Source organism: Scomber japonicus, chromosome 4 (genome assembly GCF_027409825.1).
Source record: "Scomber japonicus isolate fScoJap1 chromosome 4, fScoJap1.pri, whole genome shotgun sequence".
NCBI classification, from domain to species: domain Eukaryota; kingdom Metazoa; phylum Chordata; class Actinopteri; order Scombriformes; family Scombridae; genus Scomber; species Scomber japonicus.
The window spans coordinates 23057166-23082163 of NC_070581.1; the positions used below are offsets into that span (position 1 = coordinate 23057166).

General features: G+C 39.4%; 2 protein-coding genes across 3 annotated transcripts in view; one reads left to right on the forward strand and one right to left on the reverse strand.

Annotated features, from left to right (window-relative positions):
• The first annotated feature begins 2527 nt into the window (after positions 1-2527).
• Positions 2528-10618, forward strand: irf10 (interferon regulatory factor 10). The gene is made up of 8 exons (XM_053318412.1): positions 2528-2939; positions 4334-4529; positions 4682-4758; positions 5237-5294; positions 8070-8174; positions 8269-8655; positions 8795-8913; positions 9410-10618. Exons 1-8 carry the CDS (start codon positions 2769-2771, stop codon positions 9512-9514), a joined length of 1218 nt encoding a protein of 405 aa, XP_053174387.1. The 5' UTR covers positions 2528-2768; the 3' UTR covers positions 9515-10618.
• Positions 10619-10639: 21 nt separating this feature from the next.
• zmp:0000000926 (histone-lysine N-methyltransferase 2A) overlaps positions 10640-24998 on the reverse strand; it is a 17139-nt gene continuing 2780 nt past the window's right edge. Inside the window, exons 1-3 of one of the 2 annotated variants that reach the window (XM_053318396.1) lie at positions 16500-16684; positions 11882-13605; positions 10640-11607 (exon numbers count right to left, since the gene is read on the reverse strand). In XM_053318396.1, the coding sequence (XP_053174371.1) occupies positions 11137-11607; positions 11882-13447 (2037 nt within the window). In that variant the 5' untranslated portion in view covers positions 13448-13605; positions 16500-16684 and the 3' untranslated portion in view covers positions 10640-11136. Of the gene's footprint in view, positions 11608-11881; positions 13606-16499; positions 16685-24998 lie in introns of those variants that run through there. The other variant, XM_053318397.1, reaches the window with a different exon arrangement.

The window sequence follows — 24998 nt, forward strand, 5'->3', positions numbered from 1 at the left end:
GGTGGGGTTGGGGAGGGGTGGGCTTTGTGAAAAGCATTTTGTTCTGTGTGCTAGACATTTTCAGGTTTATATTCCTCTGCTGTAATACAATCTGTCATATTTAAAAGGTCTATTTATTGAGAGATGGCTAAGGTGTTCTACAGTGTGTTTTACTGCTGAACTGGCACAACAATAGACTGGGAGAAAAGCAACAAAACCACCTTGAGATGTATTGTGTAATCTGGATGAAAAGCAGAATTAAATGCCAAGTTCAAGAAGGACTCGTGCTTGTATTGCACTTTGTTACACGTCCCCGCACAAATATTTGCTTGGATTGTAGCTGCATCCGTATACCTGCTGACCTGAGATGTGTCTCCACATTCAAAAGCAAAGACTTTTCTGTTTTCCCAGACTTATACTGCATTACTGTGTGAGTGCTGTGCATGGCTGTGTCTGTGGGCAATGTTTGTGAAGTGGATATGGATCATTTTTGCATAGGGGTAGGTGGATGTTTGCACATGCATTTTAATGCCCAGAACATTGAGTGTACATATAATGAAATGTGCTACATAAATAAAAAGGTCTTGCATAGTAATTCACTTTGAAGTTATGCATACTGTGCATACAGGCAGCTTGTGTGAGTGATAAATGATATTTCCTGATAATAATACAAATATGAATACTGACAATTATTTATACTTTTCAAAACCAAAGTTACAAATCGTTTCATACAAAATCAACACATCAACTAATTAGATTTATGATAAAACAGATAAAAAACAATTCATGTAATGTAAAACAGAAGAAAATGAAATAATAAATAATGAAAAATAAAACTCAAGTAAAATCAGGAAAAGCTGTCAGGAATCTAAAACTGGTGTGATGTGATCATTGCTCTTGGTTCTGGTTATAAACTTGGAGGCTGAGTTCTGTATAGTCTGTCGCTGATCAATAGAGGTTTGTTTGAGGGAAATAAAACAGCTGTTATGAAAAGCTTTGTCTACTATGAAACCTTTTACAGTTATATATGACATGAGAGAATTTGTTTTCAAAAAACACTTTTGGAGGTGCTCAGTAATTAAATACCCATTTCACATTTTAAGTCAAAGAGCAGTTAATTAAAGTGGTCATTTTTGAGAAAGGTTTGTTTAGGGTGTTTTACTGGACATACTACATTGAAAACTGTCTCTAATGTTTTGTTTACCCCTTACCATAAAGCCTTTAAAATGAACACCTCTCTGGCTCACAGTCAAAGATTAGAAGTTATACTTGACTGCTTTGTTGGATTGTATGAGAAAATTCTATTTGTCTTTGCATTTCTATTTGCTGTTGCTTTGGTCACTTGATGCAGTTAACTCCAACCAACACCACCTGTAAGCTGTTTTGAGACAGACTTGTTCGTCAGTGATGGTCAAAGCAGCTCTAATTGAATTGAACTAAGAGTTCTGGTTACACTTGAATATATATGGCTTTTTATAAGAAGCTTTTCTTAATTTCAGAACACGTCTATGTTGTACATTTACTTGATAATATATAACTTGTGTGTGATGTTTTATAACAGACAGCAGTTTAATACAGATTTATACTGCCCTCTGCTGGTTGGAAGTATGTAGTGTGTTTGTCTTACTCTTGACAGTTTTCTTATCAAGGATATACACTTTGGGTAGCCTACTTATTGTAGCTACATGTATATGTATAGATATGTAGATATATAGATACATATATATTTATATAAAATATATATATATATTTGACAACTACAAAGTTTATTTGGCATCCTCCTCTATATGTTTAAAGGCGACACCTTTCTTATCAAGTATCTGAATTGTGGATGTCTATTTTCTGCCCTCACAGCTTAAGAAATGGCTGCATTGTCAGTCTGAACCATAAACGCTGTAAAATGGAGGAGGAGCTTCAGTGAAGAAAAAAAGAAGAAAAAAACCTTCAACCCACATACTTTCATTTTCATATGAACGTTTCGGTATGTTTCGGACAGGCAGGGCCTAGTTGCGTCTGTCTGTGTGAGTGTTCATTCTGTTTTACGTGATAAATGGTTACTAGCCATATCCTGTCGCCCACATGCTTGTTTTCTTTGCTGTTTCGGGAAATAAAAGGAATAATGTCCCAGTGATTAATCACAGGATACTTTTATTTGGTAGTTTTAGTCACCATACCCTTACACTATTTCTCCTGTTTACGTAGGCTATTTTTTGATATATGACTTCTCTGATCTTATAAAGAATAGTTGTAAGACTGTTTCTTGTGATCAGATTCATATAATGTGTCATAATTAGTAAAGTCATGCTTTATTAGCTCATCCGACCACATTAAGTTGACTAAAATAAAGAAAGGCAATACATTTACGTCATTCTATCACTGATTTGTGACTCCGTGACCTTTTTGTTTATCAGCTTATGTTACATACACCTTACTTGGAAATGATTAAACTTTGGCTTGCAATGTGCAAGCAGGGGGAAACCGAAAGCATCAAATGAGCTTTCGCTTTCGCTTCCAAGACCGCACTTAATTTTAGTTACGACTTCTGCATTTAAGTTTGTGGTGAGCTCTCTGTCCAGACATTTTGGTAAATTTAATTGTATTTTAGTCTGTTACATTGTGCTTTAAATCAAATTGAAAGCGGGAACGGCACCAGAATAAAGAATATTGATTATTGTTATTCTTTTTGAGGTGGGAACGTGATTAAAGTGCGCTCGAGCCACTTTGCACATGTCTCCCTGACATTTTGAAAGTAGTTTTTTTGTTCCTGTGAAGCGCAGTATGTGTTGAAGATGGAAGCAGGAGTTAAGATGCACCTGAAAGAGTGGTTGGTCGCTCAGGTGGACAGTGGGCAATATGAAGGACTGTCGTGGGAGGATGAAGGGAAAACCATGTTCAGGATCCCGTGGAAACACGCAGCCAAGAAGGACTACAAACAGACTGAGGATGCGGCTCTCTTTAAGGTCAACATTTCACTCAGTATCTCATATATTGTATTATGATATATCATAATAAATGTAAAGTCAGCCTAGCATATTCTGAGTTTATTATAAAAGAGAAATTGATCATCGCCTCCCCCTGGTAAAGTTAGCTGGAGCTATTCCAATGTAGGAACGTAAAGGAATAAATCAAAAGAAAAAGTGAAAACTGCATATTTTTGATTAATTAAAGGGAACATCTAAATTATAATCACATCACTCTATTATAAATGTGTACTGCCACTGTTGACAAAGTAGCAATATCTTTGCCTCCTTTTAATATCCAACACAGAGGCATTGTTTTCATTTCCTAAACTTTTATAACATTTCTTATGGCTTCTGGGCTAACAATCCTGTTACAAAGTTAGAAGTTAGGTAGAGAGACTTGTCTGTGGTTTCAAATTGCAAACACACATCCGCGTTGCAGTGTAAATTATTTAGGCAGCCCACCCAAGTAGTTTGATCTCATATTTGATTAGATGTAAATTGGAGGTAAAGTCTGCTGGAACAGTGCGTGAATGTACAGAGACTTTCCTGATAAGAAGTGACCTCTTGTTCCTAAATGTTGGATTATAGTTAAACGGTTATTGGCTTTTCTTATCGCACTGAAACAAAGAAACGTGTGTCCCTTTATTGCGTTTAGCATGTGCAGAAAGGTTCAGAGTCACAGGAAAGATTGAATGAGTGAGTGAATGAAGACAAAAGACAAAAGTCATTATTCCCCCCAAAACGATTAAATTGATCAATTGTTTTTTGTAAATTAAGTCATCAGTTTTAACTCAACCAAACATTTTAGTCCTCAAAATCAGAACCCTTTATCATTAGTTCCTCTTATGAACCAAAAAAGACCAAATAATTATTCACTTAAATCATCAAAATAAGTTTAAGAAAATAAGTTATCTATTGCATAGTTTGGGTTACAATTCCTAATAACATGTTCTTTCTTCAATTTAAACGTGTGCAACATGATTGAGATTTGTTGGTTTTTTAAAAAGTGTTTCAGATTGTGGTGTGCGTAATTATGTGGCGTGTGCAATATGTGGATGTTCTATGTGTTGTTTTTGTTTTGTTTTTTGTGTTGGAGGTAATTTATTTATGTATCAGATTAAGTCCAAGACAAATTTCCCCGAGGGGACAATAAAGTAGGCCTTTATCGTATCGTAGGCTATGGTATGGAGTTTTCTCTAAAAATAAACAATACTTGTCTAAAGATAGATAATCGATTCAACCTGCTCCCACACATTTTATTTGTAATGGCTCGGCACTAGTACTGATTTGAACGTGTCTGTTAACATCACAGCAAAGATGTAGATTTGACTTTCATTCAGTTTTTTCCGCCAACTACTGTTTTATGCAGAAGTATCCTTCTTTCAATTCAGGCCTGGGCTGTGTATAAAGGTAAATACATGGAGGGGAGGGATAAAGCCGACCCAACCATGTGGAAGACCCGTCTCCGCTGTGCACTCAACAAGAGCACAGACTTCCAGGAGGTCCCTGAACGCAACCAACTGGACATTACAGAGCCCTATAAAGTATATCGTATCGTCCATGATACTGGGACGACCAAGCCAGCAGGTGAAGACAAACACAATATTTTCATATGGTTTTGATTACATCTTCGCTGTTAGGCTGTGGTATCCTATTTGTATTTAAAAGAAAATGATGAAACAAATAATAAGGGATAAAACTCTGTATTTACATATCTTCGCATTTGTTTTTCTCCTCAGAGTCTCCCAAGATGAAGGATCAAATGATCATCCAAGTTAAGAATTCTCCAAGGAGCCAAGGTTTTCCCAACAAAGAGGTCAAATAATAACATTACCAAATGTATCTCAAAAGAAAAAAACTTTTAGCATTGAATAATTCTCTGGTAAGCCAAGGGCTGAAAGCTATGAATGGGCTAAATGTATCACTGAACGTCCTGAATACTTGGCTGTAGATCATATACTGCTGACTCAATGAGTTGCTATTTAACCCAAAAAGAGGTAAATAGCAAAGTTAATTCATGCTAAGAACTGCTGTGGAAAACAATCTGAATTTTTAGAAATGGCTGACAATCAGACTGTCTTTTCTTCCCATTTTTCATTGACTTTACATTAATGGAAGTTTTTTGCTGAGCTGTTCTCATTACTGGTGAATCATGTCTTTTTGCTGCAGAAAACACAACTTTTGAACAAGCAACTGATCTGCTCTGCTCTGTTTTAAAAAAAAAACATCAAAAAAGAGCTTGCTAAAAGTCTCCCGCTATGTGTAACTTATTTTGGTTTCTCTTTCTGTTTCAGCTTCATTATCAAAATGATTCATTTCAAGCATGTAAAGGAGAAGAAAAAACATTTACTGGTAAGTGTCACACACAAGCAATCATCAACCAATTTGCTTTATAACTAACAATTAAGATGAGTCTACCTGTAAACTTTAAAACAAACAGTAATTACCAAATGATCAAATTGAAATTTTTATCCTAGTCAAAATCTCTATACAGGCATAGATTAATTATGTTGTATTGTATGTTGTATGTATTTGGATCCCATTTGAACCATGCAAACAGGGCCATTCACCCAATGAGTGGGTGCCCAGTTGGGCTAAGATCAGCTACAGGTGGTACTTTTACAAGATATTCTTATCAGGCCTGACACTGACTCCCTTTTGTGCTTCCAAATGCAGACATCAAGTTGGCTGTGTATGGGAAAAAGTAGGTCTCAAAGATATTGTTAAGAGTGACTGAATTACAGTAGCTTATACTTTGAGTAGTGTGATAATTTATATTTTTCAGGTTTGTTTGTTGTTGTTTGTTTATGAACCTTCCAGCTTGGATGACAAGCATGATTGGGAAGGATACTTTGGAAATGTACTATAACAGGTTATAGATTACTAGTTACCCTATTTAAAATGTAATAAGTAATGTTACTATTTCAATTACTTAATCAAAGTAATGTAACTTATTACATTTGATTGCTTTTATCATTTTCTCATTTTCAACTGTTGGGAGTGTAGCAATTAAGCCCACCCAAATCTAAATTTGGGTATTTTTCATGGATACTGACATGATGAGTATGAGCGATCATGTCTTATATAGAAAGATGTATATATGATGAAAAAGTATTCATTAGTTCATATAGATTGTGGAATATACTGTTAGAATAAAGATATTTTATGAAAAAAGTCAAAAGTCTGGCATGGGCTTAACTGGTACTGACAACATTTAAGCCCATGTGTGTTTCAAATAAAAAAATCAAACAAGAGAACCAATCAAAAGCATCTGAATACCATCAAACGGCTTTACTAAATGACATTGACTGGAAATGGCATTGTGCACTTCAAAAACATGTAAACCAAAAAATGAATACTATTCAGCCTAATAGCCTAGGCCTTTTATAGAAAATATTCAGATGTAACCCCCTTTGTAATCATCAACATTTTCATAAGTAACTGTAATTTAATTGCACATTTATCTCAGTTACAGTTACAGTTACTTTTATTTTGTAATTAAAATACGTAATGCTGTTACATGTAACTAGTTACTCCCAAATACTGCTGACAAGTTATCTCTTAGACTGGTTGTTGGCCAGTTGTTTTATGCCTGGGTGGTCCAGAGAAAAAGCACTCATCTTCCACTAAACCTCAGTGGGGGTTAAACCTTGGCTGCTGTGCCTTTGGTATTTATGGATGAAATTTTGGCAAAGAAACATGTCCTTTTCAACCACAATAGAAACTTGTTCTGTGTGAATGTGATATCTTTTAGAGGGGAATGGATTAAAAACAGTTAATAAAACATAGTACATAGTCGTAACGTAGTCAAAATTATAAGGACCCCTACTTATTGCTGAAGCACAGGCTCAACACACACAAAGTACAGACAAATGTAAGACACAACTAAACAAAAAACCTGACACCATAGATAGACATGCCATATTAGCCCTCACACTGATGTTCAAATCTGGATGCAGCTCACATCCCAATGCAACACATCATGCTAAATATCATGATTTCTATCATAAATCTAAAAAAAAATCATGAAACACATATATCAAATAAAGTAAGCCTGATAATGACAGTTTCAAACCACTATTCCAACAGCTGAATGATCACAGAGAACCACATGAGGTGATGTGAATGTATAAAGGATAGCACATTGAGACAATTTATTGTTTGCCAGAAATAATGGTTGTTTATTGCTGTGTTGTTTTCAGGGATGAAAATATAATATTGATATGATTTACCTTTCAAAATCCACAAACACAAAGGTCTTTATTGTTGTCCTGGTCAGGAATGACAGAGAGAACATTTATAAAGGACTTGATTTTACTTCTCGCCTTTGTCAAATAGAAAGTGAAATAACAAATGTACGAACCGTAGCACTCAGGAATACAAAGGGGTACTTATTCAACGTGGGAGGGGGGATTAGTAAATTGGTCTTTGAACATTTTATCAGTAATAAAGTGTACTATTATCTCTCTCCTCGAGCATGCACAGCAGCAGAGCATGCACAGCAGCAGCTACTTTTCAACTGTCTTCTTATTGTAATGATAAATACAAGATAAATGTATTTAAATGTATTGTGAATGTTGCATCTGTTGTCTCTAAGAAACCTACAGTACTGTCATTTTTACAGCAACTAGCTGCCAGCAAGCAAATAACTTACTGCAATCTATTGTACATTAAGTTATTCATCAGTTGCTGCCAGTTACTGTAGTTACTGTAAATATTTTCTACCATGTTTATGGATGTTCACAGATACATATTTACAGATTCCATATGACAGAAGTACCAATACTGAATAGTGAATCTATAATGTTTACTGTGATTTTGTACAGCATTGTGTTCTACTTCTACTGTGATTTTCAACAGTATGGTGTTGATTACTGTGTTTTTAGGGCTTATACACTGTACTATCCTGTAAAAATATTCACAGTAAGTGACTGCAGAAAAACAGTAAATTAGTAGATTTCACAGCCATTTTTTATTAAAACTATTGTTGGTGCCCCCAGTATGGCAAATGCTGCAACAACAGAACTACTTATCTCACTCTCACTCTAGTAGCACCCCCTGTGGGATCCCAATATGCTTACAACAATGAGAAAGTGCTGACTGAATCATTTCTCTGTTTTGCTTTAGATGATCTGATGAGGGAGCACATGTATTGTGAGATCACAGGAAAAAACCCTCAAAATCAGAGCGCTAATCCTTTAACCTTCCTCAGCCCATCATTTACTGTATCAGGTAAGAGACCTTTTGTTGTTACGTACAGAAACAAACATGTCATTGGCCAGTCCATTGTATGACTTGGAAACTAAGATGCATATTGTGTATACAGACTTTCGTATGCAGGTGGCGCTGTTGTATCAAGGCCAGAAGGTGATGAGAGTCACGACCAAGAGCCCAGATGGGTGCTTTATCCTGCAGGGTTGTGTTCCATTGGGAAATGAACGGATATATGGACGCTGCACTGCCCAGCAGCTCTCCTTCCCCTCCCCAAACTCCATATCCCTTCCATCAAACATGGCTGAAGCGATGAACCGCCTTCTTTGTCATCTGGAGAGGGGCGTGTTATTATGGGTGGCCCCAGATGGGGTGTTCATCAAGCGGTTCTGCCAGGGTAGGGTGTACTGGAGCGGTCCCATGGCTCAACACACTGACCAGCCCAACAAACTGGAGCGAGAGAAGACCTTCAAACTGCTTGATGTCCCCACATTTTTCAATGGTAAGGCAGTGTGCATGTATGTTTAAATACAGTGTTAAAATAAAAGATTTAAAAAGCAAATTGAATTAATTTAGTCAAATGAATCCAAATGTGTTTATACATTTAGTCATATACTAATTTCTCTTGCATTTTTGTGCAGAGCTTCAGAGCTGTTTACAGGGGAAGGGACCTATACCTTCTTATAGGATTGAGCTCTGCTTTGGAGAGGAGTATCCAGACCCAAACATACCTAAAACCAAGAAGCTGATCATGACACAGGTGGGTCACAATTGTAGCATGTTGGAAAAGGGGTCAACCATTCATTTTTTTTAATTTACTGAAGCAACAGACTCTTCTGCACATTTACTGAGCGTAGATTGTGAGTGTAGACATATTTTAATGTTTCATTTCATGTAGATCAGGAATTTAGTTTAGAAATGGTTTACGTCTCCTCTCACACTCTCTCATACCTGTAGATTTTTGTCATTTATATTAGTATCTTTTGCTTAAGTTGTCTATGACGTGAACGAGAACAGAGTTCTATGCAGACTAGAGAAATGGGTCGGTGTGATTTGCTGCCCCCATGTAAATTTTTCAAATGTCAAACACCATGAGCTTGGACTTGCAAATATTGAAAAGAACGGTCATATCTTTGATGTTCAATCCATGGTGTACATACTCCCTGTCAGTCGGAATGTAGCTGTAATATTTTCAAGTACCAGTAGAGGTCCTCCTAAGCATACTGATTGCATGTACACTTTCTCCTGTTGGCCAGGTGGTGCCCTTGTTTGCGGTAGAGCTGCTGCAGAAGTTCAACTTGGTCGAGACTGAGGAAAGGCGTTCGACTCTTACCATCAACACAGACAGAGAGAGGATGTAAGAATGCTGGGAAGAGCCACCCTGCACCAGAAAAGGCACGGACAATGTACAAAAGCTTTACTGAAGCTTTATTCCATCACTGTCATCATCATAAAATCCTAAGGGCAGAGCAAAAAATATTGTCAGTGGAGTTGTATATATAATGAATCTGCAATGCATCAAGGGAAATTTAATGTGATATTTTTATTGTTATAACTTTTTTTCCCCCTCTGTCCACGTTGCAGCTAGTTTGCTGATAAACCATACTGATAACATGTATCTAAACTTTTTTTTGTTAACCTCATAGTCAGCATATGTATTAAATGATAATTTAAGTGTATAGTACTTCACAGCATGAACAGGGAATAAATTGACACCTTTAATTAAATCTATAAAGCTTTTTTTTCCTTTATTTCTAGCGAACATCATATAACAGATTCACAATTTTTAAAAATATACATTTTTGTAGCTATAACATTTAAAAAGAAAAATCAACAGGTAAAGTTTTTTTTTTGAAAATAAAAAAACAAACACAAAAACTAAAGTGAGAGAGTGTGCTGAATCAGAGGAGATACCCGTATCTGAGTTTAAAATACTTTCATCATTTTCCCTGCCTTCAAACATATACAGTACGTAAAAAATTAGATGGGAACAGAAGCGTACAGTACATGGGGGTCAAGAGTATTCACAAAGCATCATGTTCCAACGTGTTATTAGCACCATTACTCTTCAGCCATACTGCACTTTTTACTCTTTCCATCATTCAGTTTGTAATGGAAAAACACCATGAGTGTCGATGTGGCACAGACCTGCCTGTGTAGGTGGGATTGTCTGTTACGCAGTTTCATTAGTGTTCTCCCTTTCTCAGAGATAATGTTAAGAACATATTGGAGGGTAATGCCTTGACGAACAACCATTTGAAATGACTCCCAGTGATGAGAATAAAAAAGGCGAAGAGTTGCTCATACATTCACCTTGCTTGCCCAGGCCGACATGAAGACATCGGCTCAGAAGCAAGAAAAATAAAAAACAAAACAAAATGCATTGCGAAATTGACAGAGATTGCATTAAATCTGTTTAGCATATTTACTGTATATAACATCTGTAATGTAATATATAGTCAATTTTTGTTCATATATATCTGCACTTTTTCAATAGCGTTTACTTTCATAACACTGATTGAAATCGATACCCTGCAGGAAACACTGTCAGTAGGTAGGTGTGTGGGACAACCATTACAAAAACAGAGTGAACACAGACAAGTGCTTTGATTGTCTCACTAAATGTCTTCAGTGTGTCTGTAAGGAGCCATCCAGAGATCCTTCAGCTGCTGCTCCTTTCAGGGCTGTACTAAATAAACTTGAGGAAAGGGAAGGAAAGGAAAGGAAAGGAAAGGAAAGGAAAGGAAAGGAAAGGAAAGGAAAGGAAAGGGGGTATACAACAAGGGCTAGATGAGAGGGTACTAGGCTTTTGGGCAGCAGTGTGGACACCCGTAATTGCGTTTTCTAATGTTTTTATTCCCTCCCTGCAACCCTGCCTTGAGGTCTCTCCATTGTTTGTCTTGGTGGGTGCAACAGAGACAAGGAGGGTGTGTATGTGCTTGTGTGTGTGTGTAAATATGCATGTATATGCATGTGCAAGTTTCTACTGCCACTTCATTAGCTTGGAGCCATGAGGTAAATCCATGAGGCTTTCATCAGTTCTAGTTGAGGGTAGGGTGTCTGGGGCAGACCAGCGCCGTTTGCGAGGGCGTGCCTGCTCCTGGGTGGGAGGCTCTGCAGCCAGGGCACGTGCAGGGGCTGGCGCAGCAGGAGGTTGGTGGTGAGGAAGAGGCGGAGGAGGAGGGGGAGGTGGCATCTCCTCCCTGTGCGAGCTGCTGGACTCTCCTGTGGCCCGGGAGGGGAGTTGCGCACGATGGGCCCTGGAGCTGGTGCGCGTGTGTGTCCGGTGGGTCTGGGTGGGTGTAGGGGTTGGGGTGAGAGCCAGACAGATGTCCCCTTCCATGAGCTGGCGGCAGGGCAGGCCATACAGCTGTGTGGTTCTCTGGGGACAGCAAGAAGACCAGCCTCGGTCCTGCACAAAGAATGGATACTCCACCAAGACCTTCAGTAACTCCTACACAAAACCACAATATTGTTATACATTCATCCAAGAAGGTCTTGTATGTCTTTCACGTATTATCACCACAATCCGATGATAAGTGTAAGGAGGTAAACTGATCTCGAGGGTTTCACTTGACAACAATAAAGTAATCTAAAGCCTAAGCTGCTAAATTCACACTCATGCTGTCATGCAGTCATTACAAGTGATAATGCTGTAGCGTGCATATTTGTTTCTAAAATGTTGTAAACAGAATTAATAAGCTGAAGCATCTAAAGAGAAAGCTGACCTGAGTGTTGCGGTCTGTGAGGTGGACCTGCAGGTGACTGAAGCCCTGTGCACTGCTGGGGGAAATAAGGAGCACAGTGCAGGTACTGAGGTGGAATTCTGGGGAGGTATCTGCACTCCTCAGGAAGTCCTCAGTCCGCAGCTCCTCTACATGCTTCAACCGCCCGCTGGCCAACTCAATCAGAGAACCCTTGGTGAAGTGAGGTAGGAGCGCAGGGGGAGATGGGTGAAGGGACGGTGGTGAGGTGTGAAGACTGGAAGGAGATGATTCTCTCCCTCTGTCTCTGTCTCGGTGTCTCTCACGCTCTCTGTCTCTTTCAGGATCTTTGTCATGTTGTAGTTGCTTCTCTTTGTCTTTAACTCGCTCCCTGTCCCTTTGTGGGAGTTTTTCTCTGTCTCTTTCTTGGTCTCTGTCTCTGTCTCTTTGTGACCTGTCATGGCTGTTAGACAGAACCAGAGGTGAGTGTGGTGAGTTTCTTAGATTGTGCTGCCTGGGGCCTGGCTCCCTGTGTAGGTTGTACAGAGGTGTTCTTGAGGGGCTATAGAGTGGGTAGCCCTGGGGGCTTGGGTGGCACACTGATTCCAAAGAGTAGTAGATGTGGGCTTCAGCTGGTGAGGAACCTAGGGGGTCTAATAGTCCCCCTCTACCTGCCCTGGGGTCTGGTCTAAGGGGATGGGGACTGGTGGAGAGTAAATTGGAGCTCTTAAGTATCCCATGTGGATGTCTGTCCTGCAGTGAGGAATGTGGCTCAGGGCCCTCCTGAGCTTGAGAGTCTGACAAAAAAGACCCTCCAGATTGGACATGGGATGTTAGATCCTCCTGCTGTCTCCGTCCACCGTTGGTATGGGAGCTATGTGGACTGAAGTCCAGCCTAGTTCTGCTGCTGTCATTATATTCTCCTGTGAGCAGAGGCCTGGCGGTTGAGGCAGTCCTGCTGCCCGGCCCATCTAGTCCATTGGGCCTCTTGCTCAGGTACCTGTGTCTGGCTTCAACTAAACTTGGGTCATGAGGGTAGAGAGAGTGGTGGCTATACAAGTACGATGGGGAAAAGAGAGAAGAGCTGTAGTCCCGTCGGCCGCTGTTAATGTAGGACCACATCTCTCTAGAGTCGGCTGGGAGGGGAGCCTTAAAGGAGGAAGCGGAGGAGGAAGAGGGCAAAGAGAGGGGGCCTTCCCCACTAAGCCACCTGGAGTGGTGGGGCAGGGAGGAGAGAGGATCATCTCTCCATGCAGGAGACCCTGAGCCCCTCCTCTCGCCTCCTGTAAAAAGGGGAAGCGAGACGGAGGGAGAGTAGCTCAGGTGCCATGGTAGGGGTAGAGGGAGGCCTGGTGCTGGAGCAGGCAGGGGTGGAGGAGTATGTAGGAGATGGGGGTTTGGGTTAGTCAGAGCTCGGTCCCTGTCACTGGGCTCCCTGCCTCCCTCCCCTCTCCCTGTGCTGGACCTACTCCGGAGTGGCACAGGGGGTTTAAATTCGTCCAGGGGGACGTGGTGTTCTGCCGATCCTTGTCGAGACTCCCTCTTCTTGGGAGGGAGGCACTCTTTGAGACGATCGGGGCTGGGATTCATGGGTGGGCTCCAGCTGCAGTGGGGGCCCCCTGTGTGTGGGTGTAGGCTAGGTCACATGGGCCTCACGGGAGAACGAGGGGCGCAGACAGAGGGGAAGGCTGCTACACAGCATCACTGTCAGATCACTGTTGATTCTCCTGCACTGAAGCACCACTCACCTAGAGAGCGGATGAAAGAGGGGAAAAACAGATAAGGTGGGCGAAAGGAGGGAAGGGACAGAGATAGAAGAGAGAGAGATGAAGTGTGAACATGTAAAAAGGCCAGTCTATCCAGTCCTGGCATCAATGTAAGACTTTGCTGTCAGTCTGGTCAGACAAGCACACAAACATTCAGCTGCATCAGACAGACAAACCCATTCAAACTACTTTAAACAGGTTTGAACTCTTAGCATTCTGATAGCTGTCACTAATTAGTCATTACCTATGAAGACTGCGGTGGGACTGAAACTACCCAACTTACTTGTTTCATTCAAATACATTACTCCCACATATAGACTAAAAATACATTTTACAGCCAATGAAGTTCATAGGCAGTGCAGTATTTGTGCGTAAAACACACACACACACTCACACACACACACACACACACACACACACTCACACACACACACACACACACACACACACACACACACACACACACACACACACACACACACACACACACACACACACACACACAGCACTCAGCAGGAGGGTTTTGACTCTCGGGGGATGATTAGAATATGTAGATATGTTTTTGTACCACTTTCATGAACCACCCCCACGACACCCGCGGGTGTTCTCTGTATTCTATACAAGCTTACTACAAGCACCCCCCACCCCTTCTCTTTCAGAATCACACACGGACAGCAACAGACACACAAATACTCCCTCAGGCGGCTGTACTTACTCCCCCAGTGATAGGCAAAGCTGGTCACCACCCACCCAAAAGCTGACAGAAACACTGTTGATATTACCACCAGTTGTTGTGGATACAGGATATGTGTCTTTGCATATTAATTATTTGTCACAGCAGGGGAGTGGGGAAAAATGTGTGTGTGCATGCATGTATGCCATGTTTGTCTATGTCTATTTTTTTTTCTCAGAGAATGTGTTTATTTGTTTGGGTCTTGGTGTGCGTGTGTGTTTGTGTTCGAGTCCTCGAATGTGTCAGAGATTTTTGCAGTCTTGTTTCATTCAGTGAGAAGTGCGGGGGAGCTCTACTAATTCTTCTCCAAACGTTTTAAATGAGCTCTTTTGAAGTGATGGCTGCCGCGCCACCAGCCCAGCTATTCCCTTAACCACCACCACTACCACCACCACCACCACCACAATCGCTGCTCCTGCCGCCACCACAACACCACAGAGCCATGCTGCCACTCAGCCCCGCACTCACTCGCAAGTCTGTCTCAACAGCCTACCAACTCCCTGCCGTTTCACCATCCGCCACACTGTCACCATGGCAACTGTGTCCACACACATCCAGTTGGTTAGAGAGGTTAGATGGGGATACTCCATGGAGAGGCGGATAAACTGTTACTCATCAAGTGACTTGGTCCAAAAACAGAATAAGTGTTAGAGTGGAGCAAGCTGTTTGTGCATCTGAGTGGAAAACTGAAAACTGGGTGTCGAGAGGAGGGGGATTCACTGTCCCAGACACTGACAGGATGGGTATGATAGAGTGGAATGGGAAAAAGGGCCTCAGTGGTGACAAATGCAATAACTGAGTTAATGAGAATGTTGCTGTCATAATGTGAAACCATCATTTTAGTGATATATTTCAGTTTAAGTAAAAAGATAAAATGGCGCTCTGTCAGTGCAAAAAACGCAACAAAAAACATTACTGATCTCTAGAGATATACTGTAAAGCTGTCCACCGGCTGCAACATCTGGAATTAATTCCTTAAGTAGGTCTATGTCAGGTCTGGAAGAATCCTTTAATTATGTTAATTATGATATTATGTTAATTATGATATTATGAGTTAATTATGATATTATGATGATCTCATTAGTCTGATATCTACTTACACAATTAAGCGATTTATTGACTAAATAGAAAGAAAAAATGAAAAATTTTTTTTTTCAAAGAAGCCATTTAAAAACAAAGAAAAGAAACAATAACAATGATTCAAATTCATGCTGGGAATTACTGACTCAAAAAAGGAAAAAAAAAAGAAAGAGAACAGACAGTATTCATATTGTTTATATTTTTGTTATTTAATTAAATTATCACATATGTTTTTGGTTAAAGAGCTATTAGTGGACTTTGGCTGCACAACAAGTTGCTTAGTACCCACATTTAAAAAAAAAGTCTGGTTTCAGTTTTTGTCCTGAAATGACTCTTACACCCATGTCATTTTGACAGCCCTTATGAAAAAGGTTTTCCAAACAGACCTGAACTAAACTTGCCAAAATACAAGAAAACAAAGAACAAAATTGTGCATGTGGAGGAGTTTGCAGAGAAACGTCTTCTAACAGAATACTCCTACACTGTACAGACATGCACGCAGAGCTGGAGTTTAGCTGGAACAATATGCTGTGGTAGAATTTAAATATATCAAACCCGACAGATAACAGGCATAATGATGTTACACATTTCCTCCAATGTAATATTCCTAAAAGCTTTTGATTTGCTATGTAGGCATAAGTTCTTTTCACTATCTTTTCTTAAAAGCGATACAAAACTAAAACTCTCTGAACCATATATCTATGTTCAAATGTATATTTTTTTACATTCTTCAACATACTCTCAAGTAATTGTCAAATCAGGAAAATTTAATTTCCACCGCTTCTCCTCATCCCGCCTTTTCTCTACATGCGTTTTTCAGGAAATTCATCAAATGTACCTTCATGCTCATGACTGCAAACCTCAGAAAAACAGAACTATAGAACATAAGTTGCCAGTTTATCATATTGTATTGTTAAAGACACATAAGTTGTCACATAAGTCCAGTAGAGCTAATTGCAATAGAAAAGCGGCTCTTATTTTCAACATGAGCAGTTTGAGAATGTGGGGGAAAGCAGACAGGTTGATGAAGTTGGTGGTTGTTGTGAAGTGATGTGAGACTGACCTTAGCGCTGGCTGAGCAGACGTCCCAGTGTTGGCAGTCATTCATATTCCAGTCCTCACAAAGGGTCAACCCACTCCTCAGCTTCTCTCTGTGCTACACTGTTCCTCCACAGCACCACCACCAGTTACAACACCCGCAGATATCAGCAGCCTCCAGCTACACACTGCCTCTGATCTCTGAGTGCATGAAATAACACCAGCGAGCCCACCAAACTGAGTGAAAGAACTGAGAGCCTGCTATCTGTCTCTGTGACTGTTGTGTATGTGAGTGTGTGTGTGTGTGTGTGTGTGCGCTTGTGTGTGCAAAGGGCTGAGGAAATGAGTAATATCTAGCAGTGAGAAACATGTCTGCTATGCAGAGCCACACAAGCAGACCAGTTGCTGCTGCCGCCCACTTGCTTTAATCACTGTGAGGGATACAAACATGCATACACACACACAAACACACACACACACACACACACATATGTGTATATATACGTGTATGTATATATATATATATATATATATATATATATATATATACATACACATATATACACACAAACATAAAAGCACACAGTCAAGGATGCAGCACATACAGATAATATATTGGGCGGTTGACTATATGCTGCCTTTGCAGTGCTCAATTTTATGCTTTCCACTTATGTTTTACCGGTTAAAATCATTTAACATTAAAAGTCATTCATCAATCAACCATTAATCAAATCATTCAAATCTGTTACTGTTAAATACTGTGTTTTTAAAATACATGTTGTCACAGAAAAGAGAGGGAAGGACAGGAGGGAGGCAGAGAGACAGTTGATGAGAGACAGGGAGGGACATGGTAGGAGGATCATCCTACACACACTCTCAGACTCAGGCTTTCGTTGCTGCCTCTGACTCAAAACTAAACTTCACATCCATCATGCACACATACACATTTAGTTACACACACACACACACACACACACACACATACACACACACTTGTTCTTTTTGTTTGTCTGTAGTTTTCATCTGAATTTGTGTCCTTTGTTCTCATCAAAGCACTTTGTGACTAACCTGCTTGTTAAAAGAGCTTTTATGAATAAATTTAATTTGACTTCATATGCGTGAGTGCGCATGCACACACACAGGTTTGTGCACTAACAGAAGCGCTGCAGGAGAGCTCTGAATGATTTGCTTCAGTGATTCAGTCAATGCAAGTGAAGTGTGTATGGGTGGTATGGCTTATTAGGACTGAATTGGTGAGATCAATGTAGTTCATTCACAGCAAAGAATCAGAAACCTGTCAGTATAGAAACTTTTTACAAAACAATAAACAGGCTCAAGGTTGAAAATGCAACACTATGTAAATAACCCTGTCAGTTCCTTGTCAAACAAACAGGGCCAAACCTCAGCTGCAACAAGCTTATGTTAATTATCAGTGCAGAAATGCAACACAGGAGCAAGAACATAAATTGGAGCTCATGGGGAAATAGGATTTAATGAAGGAATGAAATCATTGTTGGTGGCTAATCATAAAAGCAATATTCATGTCATTTCATATTTCTAAGAGCAATTCAGCCTTGCAAATACAGAGCAAAATGCAGGCTTGCATTAATCAACAGTAAATTAGACGTTAACCTTGTCTAACTTGTCAACCCCAATGGAATGGAAACCTAATCAGACTTGGACACGTGTGCAGACACATCCTCTAGAAGGCCACATTATAACATTCTTGCAGTTAGGCAACAATTGTCAAGAAAGTCTCCTCTGACATTTAGGAGAACATTACTTTTTTTTCTCAAAGTAAATGCTGTTTGAAGATGACGTGCACTGAGGTTGTGTGGGCCTGAGTGCTGACTGATGTGCCATTAATTGTATTTGTGTGGGTTCATTACAAGTTTCAAAATTAACAGATGGTTAAGACACATGAATAACAACACAAGAACATTATGGGTTGAAATGAAGCAATTGTTTTACGATGATGTTTTTTTTTTTTTTTTGACAGTTAGGCCCCACTGTCATGTCATATGTAAATTTGATCAATATTCAAACCTGGCAAACAAAAGTTACAAAAATATCCAGCTGTTTGGCTATTAATAAATTAGAAGATTATATTAAAAAATTAAATGAAAAACATTTTTTTTGATTAAATTCACATTCAATAAAAAAAAGCTCAACAGGCCAAGAATAGCAGCTTTCTTTCTTATTTGTAAAAGCTAGTTTAAAAAGAGGAAATCGTTCATTTCACTTTATTTTCTTTTTTAATCTAAACACCTTAATAACTGACTGATTTTATCAACACTTTCTATGATTATTTAACACAAAGCAACACACTGATAATAAGGTCTCAGAGTTAATTTGGCAGTTTAAATTAAACTGGCCGCATCATGACACAAGATAACAACCCACATAAATGACACATTCTTATCTCATACCATTAAAACTCAAGGTTAGTTAAGTGAGTGAGAAAAGACACTCTAATATAAAAAACAACCAATAGTAAATCAATTAAATGTAATGAAGAAAATAAAATAATTACTTTTCTAAAGATCCTTGACTCCTCTGCCCTGTAATCAGCATGTTGTACTAATGGACGCATTAATCAGACTGAACAATCTAATTAAATATAATTCTACAAAAAATCACAATACTTGTCAGTGTTTGGTGTAAATTTATAATCCAGTCATAGTGAAAGAGAAGGAAATAGAGGAAGAACCGGTTCATCAAAGGGTGTTTACTATAATATAGAAATATAGAAATGACTGTTATGTTCTACTTATGCATGCACACTTTGATATTTAGCATATTGAAGCCACATACAGACAAACATCAACATGAGCAAACACTGTGGAGTCACACTGTGCTGTCAATCATTTATGGCACCACTGAGGCATTTGGCGTACACTCTTTCTCCACCTCATGCTCTTGCTGTTTCTGTCTGTCTCCCGCTCTGACTGTGCACTGTGTAATCTGTCCATCACACACACACACACACACACACACACACACACACACACACACACATACACACACACACACACACACACGCAGGGTCAAGCCGAGACAAGAAAGGTCAGATGAGTCAGACGTCGCTCAACAAATCATAGTGGTGGAAGTGTTAAGTAGCAACAGGGTGTCAAACACATCCACAGGTGAGAGGCAGAAAAATCTGTCAACATGGGAAACATTCTTTATCTTAGCTTATGATTTAAAAAAAAAAAATCCATCAACATTGTTTTTTATTAGTCCCCCCCCCCCCCCCCCACCCCCACTCCTTCCCCATGAGTAGCCTCGTATCGGGTGTCTGATCACGTTTCAGGCTGAGTGGGGGATCTATGATGGACGTCTGATGCAGCAGAAATTTGTTGCTGAATGTAACAGATCTGAACAGAGGCAAGAGTAGAGGAGAGGGGGGAGATAGAGGGCACAGCAGATAGAGAGATAGACAGACACATAGATAGAAAACTTCAGGAGAGTTGGAGCTTTGGAGGGAGGGGGTGAGGGGAGGAGGGGAGTACTACTAGCCTTGTGTGGTGGCTTACTCCACAAGGAGCCAGGATAAGCTGATAAAAGGACAGGGTGATACGGGCGATAGCTTATTGGGCAAAGGGCCAGGTCAGCCTTCAGGGCCCTGACCCATTCTTCAGCAGGATGAGCCAGCAGCCCTACCCGCAGCCGGCTCAACCACAATGAGGATGGGCTTATGGCTCAGGAGTTACTATTCACACACACACACACACACACACACACACACACACACACACACACACACACACACACACACACACACACACACACAGGGTTTGCTGTGTGTTGTGTGTACACAATAACATAAACATGCATCCAAAGAGTAATACTAAGGTTTATTCTTTGTGTAAATGTGCACACTCTTGACAGACGTGTACATATTCCTGTTCCAGAAGTTGATGAAAACATCAACAAAAACAAAACAAAAAACTTTTTTTTTTTTTTTTTTTACAAAAACAGGACATACCACCTACTAAAAAGCAGCATTGTAAACTGGGCATGCTAAACATTTAACATTTAAAGTGAAGAGCAGACAGGTAGAGAGTAGAACAGTGTGAGTGATGCAGACTAGAGGGTGACACTTGTAATGTATTGCTGGGTTAATCCCTGTGAATCCTAACTGGTACGGCCTAAGGCGGGCTTAGTATAGTTCTGGGAGGAAATCCCCCTGTGTAGTGGTACAGGCCATTAGCCCCTAGGGTATAAATAGGGCAGCTATGGCTCCTTAAGCTGGCTTTTACGCAATATCAGTTAAAAATATGACTTGACTAATTACATGCAGGTCAGCCAGTCAGCAGAAGCAAAAATTCCTCCACCTCATTCTCCTCTTCCTCTGACCACAGCAGACTACTGCACTGTTTCTCTGCTTCTGTAAATACACACAGACATATTCTGCACATATGAATGTGCATGCAGAGGTCAGCAGAACACATGGAGAAGTTAACAGGTATTCTGCAAACCCTGTGGCTGACATTTTCTAAAGCGAGTGTTAGGTTGTTGTCATTCATTGACATTTAAGTGTCTACTGATGTGAGTTTCATTTTTGCACTTTTCCACTGTCTTAGTCTGATAATACTCCTCTTATGCGGCAACTGCACCAGCTACATTTTCAACCACAAGGAGCTGACTTTGGTTTCAATTCACAGGTATCTTATGCATCACAGAGACACCAAAAACATGAAACAAATGCGCCACTATTGGTGCGGTGACAGCAATTCTTGTGCAATTGTAGTGATGTCACATACTGCTAATGCATAGTCATACCATTGTATTTTTATGCATCTCACTATTTATTTTCAAATTGGCTTTTTTTAATGCTTTAATGCTCACAGGTAACAGTCCCTCTCACTAGTTTGTGACATGATTATCCCAACTCAGAGCCCTTGATGCTAGTAGTACTCTCACACTGTGAGATCAGTGTCTTGTGATGAGGGTGGAGGGTAGAGGAGAGGGGAACGAAAGAGAGAGTGAGGGAGAGACTCAGAGAAAAAGTCTAATGGGTAAGAAACAGCTTGAAGAGAGAGGACAATTGTGTGTGTTTGTGTGTGTGTGTGTGTGTGTGTGTGTGTGTGTGTGTGTGTGTGTGTGAAAAAGGGGAGAGATTGCTTTTCATTCCAAAGATTTGTTGTTTTTGGCACAGTCCCCTGGCGACTGCCAGTCAAACTGGCTTTCTGTTGGTTCTCTGGTTTAGCAGCAAAATGTCAGCAAGCAGTAAGCAAACATAGTGATGACATCTCCATGGAGAGACCATGGCCAGGTCTCCCATTGGTAGCTCAAGTGCCGTTCATTTTCAGAGAGACTGTCTAGACTGGCTGCACAGATACTGTCTGGAGTACCTTTATCACTGCTGGTATTCAAGGCAACATAGCTATACACTGCCATTATTGCTATTGCTCTACAACCCCTCCCACACCAAATCTGCTGCCCAGTCACACACAGTCGCAGCCATTTACTCAACACATCGCTTATGCTGTTTGTTACAAAGGGTTCTGCAAATTATATTAGACAGGACTGAGTGGGCTTCATGCTCGTTTTCAAAACTGAAAATGGGGAGTTCCGCTTAATAGAGAACAATATCACTATTTCACAGTTTGATAATATCTGCTAATTACTACAAAAAAAGAAATACTGTAATTAGATAAATATATTTTTCTGAGTGATTTTAATGTTGCTCAGGGAGGGGAAAAAAAGAAGAAACATGGCAAGGGTGGGGAAGGTAATACACATTCAATTTCAGGACAGGCTTTCAGGACACTATTGATGCTATAGGTTACAGGATGTTTCAGATGTAACACTTTCTGTACAATGATACCAAAACCAGTACTGTGCAATATATTGTGTAGGTGCAGGTTGGGTATGTCTGTATGAGGGAGCAGATTAACTTGCATGGGCTCTAGCAGGCAGAAAGGCAGGCCTGGCTGAAAAACTGTGGGTGTAGGTGGTGGGTGGCAAGGTTGAAAGGTCAGTGACCCCTATTGTAGATGAAGTGTGGAGGAGGAGGAGAACATACTGCTTGATCATACACAAGGGTTAGTGAGTCAAGGCCAAAGAAAGCAAACTTTACAAACACAAAGAGTGAAGATAAGCAGAGATAAGCGACAGATTGCACACACAGCTTTATGTTTTCAGATGCATACAAACACACACACACACACACACACACACACACACACACACACACACACACTCATATTGGATCTGAATGTAAATATATCCTATGAAATATAACTTCCCTCACCCTCCTCTCAGGGGATACCTCAACCGACAGGTGTGTCTGTCACCTTAAAGTAGTCTGGCACAGTGTCAACTGTATTCAAACACCTGCCTGTGTTTGGGATTATTCATCACACTCCTGGCTCCTCAGCTGAGCTCCCAAGCCAATTCTCATACCCATCCAAGTGTGCTGATCTGGGAACAGCAGGTCCCCTTGACTGACTCAAAAATGCCATAAACTGACTTGATCAGCATATATATTGAGGGGGGAAATTTCTGAAATACCATTTAGATATAAGACTTTCATAAATGACTTACAACAAGGCTGGGTCAGTGTAGATGTATTGTGTTGGCACATATTGTTTGATTGTCAGTTCTCTGTCAGTGACATAAGGGCTACAATGAATAATTATTTTCAATATTAATTAAACCTCTGATTACTTTCTTAAAATCATCGAATAGCTGTTTGGTCTTTAAAATGTCAAAAAATCATGAAAAATGCTCATCAGTTTTTAAAAGCTAAAGGTGATGTCTTCATATTCTAGTTTTCTCAGTCAAACCTAAAAATATTACATTTAGAGTGATACACGACAGAGAAAATAACTTTTAATTGAAACCAATAAATATTTGGCATTTTTGCTCAAATAAAATGACCTAAATCATTAATCAGTTATCATAATAGTGACTTATTAATTTTCCTGACTAATCAACCAAATGGCTGCATTTGTTTAAACATGGTGAAAAATGCCGATCACCTTTTCCCAAAGCTTAAAATGCAACTAAAATTTATTTTGTCCTGACCTACAGTCTACAACACAAAGATTCAATTACTTATAATAGAAGACCAAAGAAGCCAAAAAATATTAATATTTAAAATGCTGGAATCACATAATTTTAGCTTTTTTTTATGTGACTCAAATATTATTAATCAATTATCAAAATAGTTGGCAAGGAATTTTTTTGCTAATGGATTAATTTATTTTATGATGCAACCTTATATTTAATGCTCTATTTTAGTATTTTATTTCTCTCTCTTTCTATTTTTCTGTACTGTGTTTTTATTAGCAGTGTTTTTTTATTTCCAATTCTTACTGTTAAATGTTTGTTTTACTGTAAAGCACATTGAGTTGCCATTGTGTATGAAATGTGCTATATAAATAAAACTGCATTGCCTTGCTGTAAATAACTTTAAAATATAAAATAATAAAATTTTGTTTTTCTTCTAGATTTATCAACTGTACATTCTTTTTTTTCATCAACAGGTTCCTGATTTAAAATATTTAAAACAAAATTATATGAGCTAAACATGCTAACATACAAAGTAGGGCCCAACTGATACTACATTTTTGGGGCCAATGCTGATATTAGGTTCCGGTAATCTTAAAATAAATAATAATCAGACATTTTTTGCAATGATCCCACAAATGTTATTATCAAACATTTGTAATGGAGGCATGATATTTTAAAATTTAACAATAAAGTCCATTGTAAAAAATGCAACAGTAATCTTCACTGGGAATTTCATCATTATAAATAGCTATACATAATGTACATTATAAATAGCTATAAATAATGTACATTATATATAGTTATAAATAATGTACATTATATGTGTGTGTGTGTAAGTGAGTGAGAGAGAGAGAGAGAGAGAGAGAGAGAGAGAGAGAGAGAGAGAGAGAGAGAGAGAGAGAGAGAGAGAGAGAGAGAGAGAGAGAGAGAGAGAGAGAGAGAGAGAGAGAGAGAGAGAGAGTGTGTGTTTAGGGTGACACAGATATATCTGTGAGAGGCCAATATTGCAATATTGGGCAATAATATCGTCTGACTAATATATCAATATATATATATACCCTTTGAGACCATGAAAAGGGTAGTGAACTCAGTTCAGTTCAGAGTTCAGTTCAGTTCAGACCTTTATTGTCCCTCAAGGGGAAATTTGGTTTTCAGTGACAGTACAAAAAACAACTAACTACTATAACTATATATACTATACTACTATAAATAAATAAATAAACAGGGACATAACACATATAATCTTAGCATACAACACAACCAAACTTGATAAGAACAATTGATGGGTGGTAAATATGAATACTAAAGTAAGGTTATGTGGGGTTATGTAGCCTTGAATACCAGCTAGTTCACTGTGCCCACAAAAGGTTTCAGTGGGTGGCAGACTGGAATTTTCTTTGAGCAAACATATAACATGCAGCCTTTGAAACAATCATACATGCGTAACACAAAGAAACAGATCCATATAATCATGCAAAATGCTTAATCTCTGCATGAATGT

What these genes read in the sequence shown, in the direction of transcription:
- irf10 (XM_053318412.1), top strand. Translation starts at nt 2,769, where the DNA reads ATGGAAGCAGGAGTTAAGATGCACCTGAAAGAGTGGTTGGTCGCTCAG. An exon ending in AGGATGCGGCTCTCTTTAAG is followed by an intron (nt 2,940 to 4,333) that starts GTCAACATTTCA and finishes CTTTCAATTCAG; the next exon opens with GCCTGGGCTGTGTATAAAGG. An exon ending in CCCATCATTTACTGTATCAG is followed by an intron (nt 8,175 to 8,268) that starts GTAAGAGACCTT and finishes TTGTGTATACAG; the next exon opens with ACTTTCGTATGCAGGTGGCG.